Genomic DNA, 5,000 nt, shown 5'->3' with positions numbered 1-5,000 from the left:
ATAGAGACAGATGTATTGTTAGACGTGTTCAGGTTTGTTGTATTTATATGTATATTACTGCTTTTTATGGCTTTTGAATATATTTTATTGTCATGTGTCAGAAAATAGATGTGAGCCTTTACATTTTTATGCCTCTTCATGCTACTATATGACCAAGATCTGTATAGATATATAATCATTGCAGCACATAGTTATCAAGATCAAAATATTTCATAATGCAGAAAATACCAAATTGTGTCAACCATTTTGCCATTCCTATGTGTCACATAGTTCAAAATCAGTTTCACAGTAGCTATCTCAGTGAATGGTGCAGTCTTATAGAGTTTGATGCAGTTGTTAAATTTCATAAGCACACTAAAGCCCTAGACATCTTACATAGGCCTGTAGTACTGCCTTCATCACTGGCATGCCCCAGGTGTCAAAGCAAGTGCACATGAAGATTTTATTATCCCTGTTGGCAGTACAATGCAAACATTGCAGTTCCAAGCTCAAAAAAGAAAATGCAGGTGTAATTTCCCACTGAGTGGTCTTAAAAGGCACCTTCCTTGAGCACAGTTACTTCAACCCACAGGTCCTTGTAAATGTAAATCAGCGATCAGTGAACGGTTCTCCCAATACTAAAAATTAACCAATACCAGGAACTTGAAATATTAACTGTAGTTTTGTTTTGTGAATTGTCAAAACACAAAAATGGCTCCACTATTGCTCGGCCACCAATAGACTTATTTGTAGGCCTGTTCATATACAAATATACCATTAAGCTAGGCATTATGTATGACCAATTGGTAAATAAAAGTTCACAGAATCTCTCTCTCTCTCTCTCTCTCTTTCTTTCTTTCTTTTTTTTCTCTTTTTCTTTTTTTTTCTCTCTTTTTCTTAGCCAAAGTATGCATAACTAGAAAGATTTTGAATGCAGCAGCTGATATCAGGAATTGCAGATGTGTTGGAGGCTTGAGAAAGGGGTCACAAGTTTTTACAATTTTGGAACCATTGTTGTAAAGTAAGACTATAGGTATAAACTATTTTCCAAGGTTCTATCTTCCTAGATCAGACAATATGAATGTTTTGTAGAACTATCAGAGTGCAGCAGTCCCCAAAAGTCATAAAATCATATACTTATATCAAAATATTTTTGATATACTTAGCACAGGGTAGGAGGGGTAGCCACCTCTATCTTAACAGGGATAGGATGCTGTGCCCCCTGATCATCTCAAAATCTTGAAGTATGTGTAATTAGTGTAAAATATTATGTCAGCATGCTTCCAGAAAGTCAATGTGAACTAGAAAGTGAATCAAACACCTCAATGAGATGGCAATGGTGGCACCAGCATATAGTGATCCACATACCTAGCAACATACTTATTCAGTAATATTCCACGTTTTAAATGTAGTCAGTCATCATTTCAACAAAAAGTCAGTAGATTTTGAGTTAACTCTTCTCCTTAGAGTTAAACAAAAAATGTAATATGTCTGAAATGGAGATCAAAAATATTCAGAACAGATGAAAACCACTTGAAAAATATTTTGATTTTGCTAAAGGAACAGGGAGCAATTTTCCCAAAATTGGCCATTTTGATTTATGAATTCTAGGAATAAGTATGAAAAGAAATAGTTGAATTACTTGTATTGGAAAAATCCTGTAGCAACAGGAATACATATTTTATGTGAGACACTAGCTAAATTACTTGAATTCTGCTTCATTATTACTAGAACTAAAACTTAATTATGTTTTGATTACATTTCCCAGAAATTATCTTCTTCAAAATGTCTTCCAATAAGATCCCCCTTTAACCACTAAATAACATCTCATTTAAGGCAAAGAAGGAAATGGAGACCTTGGAGGAATTCTTGGACAGTCAACTGAAGGAGATGGAACACACAGCTACTCATAACAAGGAATCAGAGGAGGCAGGCACACAGGACAAGCTTGAATGGGAATACCAGGACCCCACAGAAGGGATGTCCCAGACCCCAGAGAACTTGCAGTCTGATGTAGAAGGTACAATGGTCCATTCCCATCATGCTACAACTCTCTTGACTTCTGAAGAGAGATCTGTTGCTTCTTCTAAACCTCCTTCTTCTTCTCTGTCTCCTTCATCATCTTCATCCTCTTCCTCATCTTCATCATTTTTAATGAGATCAGGTTCTTTAGATTCCACTAAATCTGTTTCTCAGTCTTTTCTCTCCACTGAACCTTCTTCAAGCTCATCATTTTCATCTGCTTCCAAAACCCCTAGTGCTTTGAAAAATGCACCTTCACATTCTAGAGAAGCTTCTCATATATTCTCTAATACAGATTCTTCCCCTGTATCTTCTGACTCACAACCTGAGCTTCCAGTTTCTCCATCATCATCAAAACCAAAATCCTCTGCAGATCCTATTAAATTGTCATTTTTCTCGTCACCATCATCATTTGGATCTGCTGAATCATCACCATCGTCATCACCATCAACACCACCCCCACCACCACCACTATCATCATCATCATCTCGACCATTATCCCCACAATCACTAACACAATTGAGAGCACCAACATTCAGATCTTTTCCATCATCCCTTGCACCCAAACTTTCTAAGTCAAAGTCCTCTTCCCCTACACCTCAAGCAAGATCTGACCCATCTTCCTCAGCTTCCTTTACCCATGTACATTTTCCTTCTGCTAAACTAGAAGACTCTATAACACAACCAGGTGCTAAATCAACAGCTCTATCTCGTGGTTCCAAAAAAAAACGATATTCTTCATCTCCATCTGTCACAAATGATAATCCAACTGGCCGTAATCTCTATCCTTCTTCGAACTTAGGAAAAGTGTCAAAGCGCAGACAGCGAAAGCTGCCGCGCACTAATGTTATTCAAGGAGCAGGACAAGGTAGATGTCTCAGTGTTGCTGTGTCATCGTGCATGAGGAAAATGAATACTTGATTGATATCCCAGTATATACAGACTAACTCTGTTGGTTAGTAGATGATTCTGTCAGGATCCTGTAGAAAAGTGTTTGCTTTTGAACAAATAGGATTTGTATATCAGTGAGTACTTTGACATAAAATTGGATGTTTTGCTTTCAAAGTAATATACGCAAATGCTAAATTTGATTTAACATTGGAACACATTATATCTACCTGTCCCCTATCCAGAGATACCCATGTCCTCTTCCTACTACTAGAGGCCTTGAAGTCCATTCTCTTGCAAAAAGCACTTACTATCATTTACTGATGTTTTCTCCTACATCTTTCAACAAATCGTCTTGCCTAGTATTAACCCCTTGGATCCAGGTGCTTCACAGCAATCACATGGCACAAAATACGGACATTAGGCTTCCGTGAACAGGCCCTCTGTCAGGTGCGTAGCGTGTAGGCTGGGCATTCATGATTACTCATGTTCAGTGACAAGACTCTATGTCTCCCCTTTGTAAAGTTATTTTCTCTTTTTATGCATAAACATTTTTAGCTTTTTTGCCATTTTCAAATATCCATATTTGTCATTTGATTTGCTCTATCCAGAGGGAAATATATTATTTTCCTTATACAGACTCCATATCATCTCTATGGGTAGTCTATAACTCAGTGCAAGAATAATAACAATAAGTAACTTTCCCCCTTCCCCTGTAATATTCAATTTTCTCTAATACAACCTGTGCTGCCAGTCACAGTGGCCAGGAATAGGATGCTGAGCATGGAAATGGTGTTCTCCTTGGAGCTGGCACTCATCCAGTCATGGCTCACAGACACTACATTCAACATTTGTTTATCAATGGATATAATGCAAAAGCCCTTTCTAAACAAAATGAGTCTAATCACCTTCCAAGAGGTGTGTGCACTTGTGGCGTGTCTTTCCCGTCACTCTGTCCTTCAGTTGAAACTCTCAATGGGAAGTTTACATTACCCGACCCACAGCCAATTTTCCCATGAGGGCATGTTCATGTCCCCTGCCCCTCAAGCTAGATTGTTTCATGACATGAGGGTCACATCATCCAGATCGAAGGGGTTAATAGAAACAGCTATGAAGATCATCTTGACTTCTGCAAAGTCTGGGCTCTTTAGGCTTTTAGCATTTCCTTGGAGGGTTCTGTCATGGGGTAACAAGATTAATTCTTGTCTTTTTATGTACAGAGATATTACTTAGCTATAAATGACACAGTTTGACATAAACACAGAACTGTAAGAGAACATTCTTGGTCTCTAATTTATTTTTAATGTTTTATCATCAATTTTCAAGTCAACCTTCTTGGCCATGAAAGCATTCTCTTTTAATCATAATGAATACTCTGCAACATCCAGTATATTTTATCTGCAAGCCTTTTACAAGAGTCAATACACTAAAACATCACTATCCTAGCAAGTGACACAAATTTGAAGTGTGGTACATTGAAGTGTGGTACTTCTCCATAAAACATTGTGCATGGTATACACTTTCTGCATGTTACAACATATAAAAAATTATAATCTTGTTTGTCTGTTAATTAAGAGATAGTCATGTAGTGATTATTTTTTAAATTCCACATCAATGATTCAAGTGACAGCAATTTTTTTTTTTTTTTTCCCTTCTTATTCTTATTCTTATTCTTATTCTTATTCTTATTCTTATTCTTCCTCCTTTTAACCTTTTGGATCTGAGTTACATGACCGTCATGGAAAATATTTGGCTGAGGGCTGGGATAATGGCAACATTCCATCATGGAAAAAATTTGGCTGCAGGCTGGGATGACGGGAACATGCTATGAGCTACAACTGGAAGAGTGTCAGCTCTAGTGGGGCTATTATTTCCATGCCTAGTATCCTATTCCTACCCACTGTGATCAGCAGTGCAGGGTGTATTACAGAAAATGTAATATTACAGAGAAAAAAAAAAAATGGTACTTATTGTTTTTATTATTGCACAGTTATAGACTACCTAGAGAGGAGATATGGAATCTGTATGAGGAAAGCATTCTATTGCCATCTTAATACAGCATATCAGATGACAAATATAGACCTTGGAAAATGGCAAAAATGTAAAAAGCA

At 37.2% G+C, this 5,000-nt stretch overlaps 1 protein-coding gene across 1 annotated transcript in view; it reads left to right on the top strand.

Moving 5' to 3' along the window:
- LOC125044210 (protein OS-9-like) overlaps positions 1–5,000 on the top strand; it is a 25,671-nt gene that overhangs the window by 15,494 nt on the left and 5,177 nt on the right. The window contains exon 11 of the mRNA XM_047640725.1: positions 1,816–1,999. Within this exon, the coding sequence (XP_047496681.1) occupies positions 1,816–1,999 (184 nt within the window). The remainder of the gene's footprint in view (positions 1–1,815; positions 2,000–5,000) is intronic.

The sequence above is a fragment of the Penaeus chinensis genome, chromosome 35 (assembly GCF_019202785.1).
Source record: "Penaeus chinensis breed Huanghai No. 1 chromosome 35, ASM1920278v2, whole genome shotgun sequence".
Taxonomy (NCBI): domain Eukaryota; kingdom Metazoa; phylum Arthropoda; class Malacostraca; order Decapoda; family Penaeidae; genus Penaeus; species Penaeus chinensis.
The sequence above is the reverse complement of the archived record's forward strand: the minus strand, read 5'-3'. Positions and strand labels throughout refer to the sequence as shown.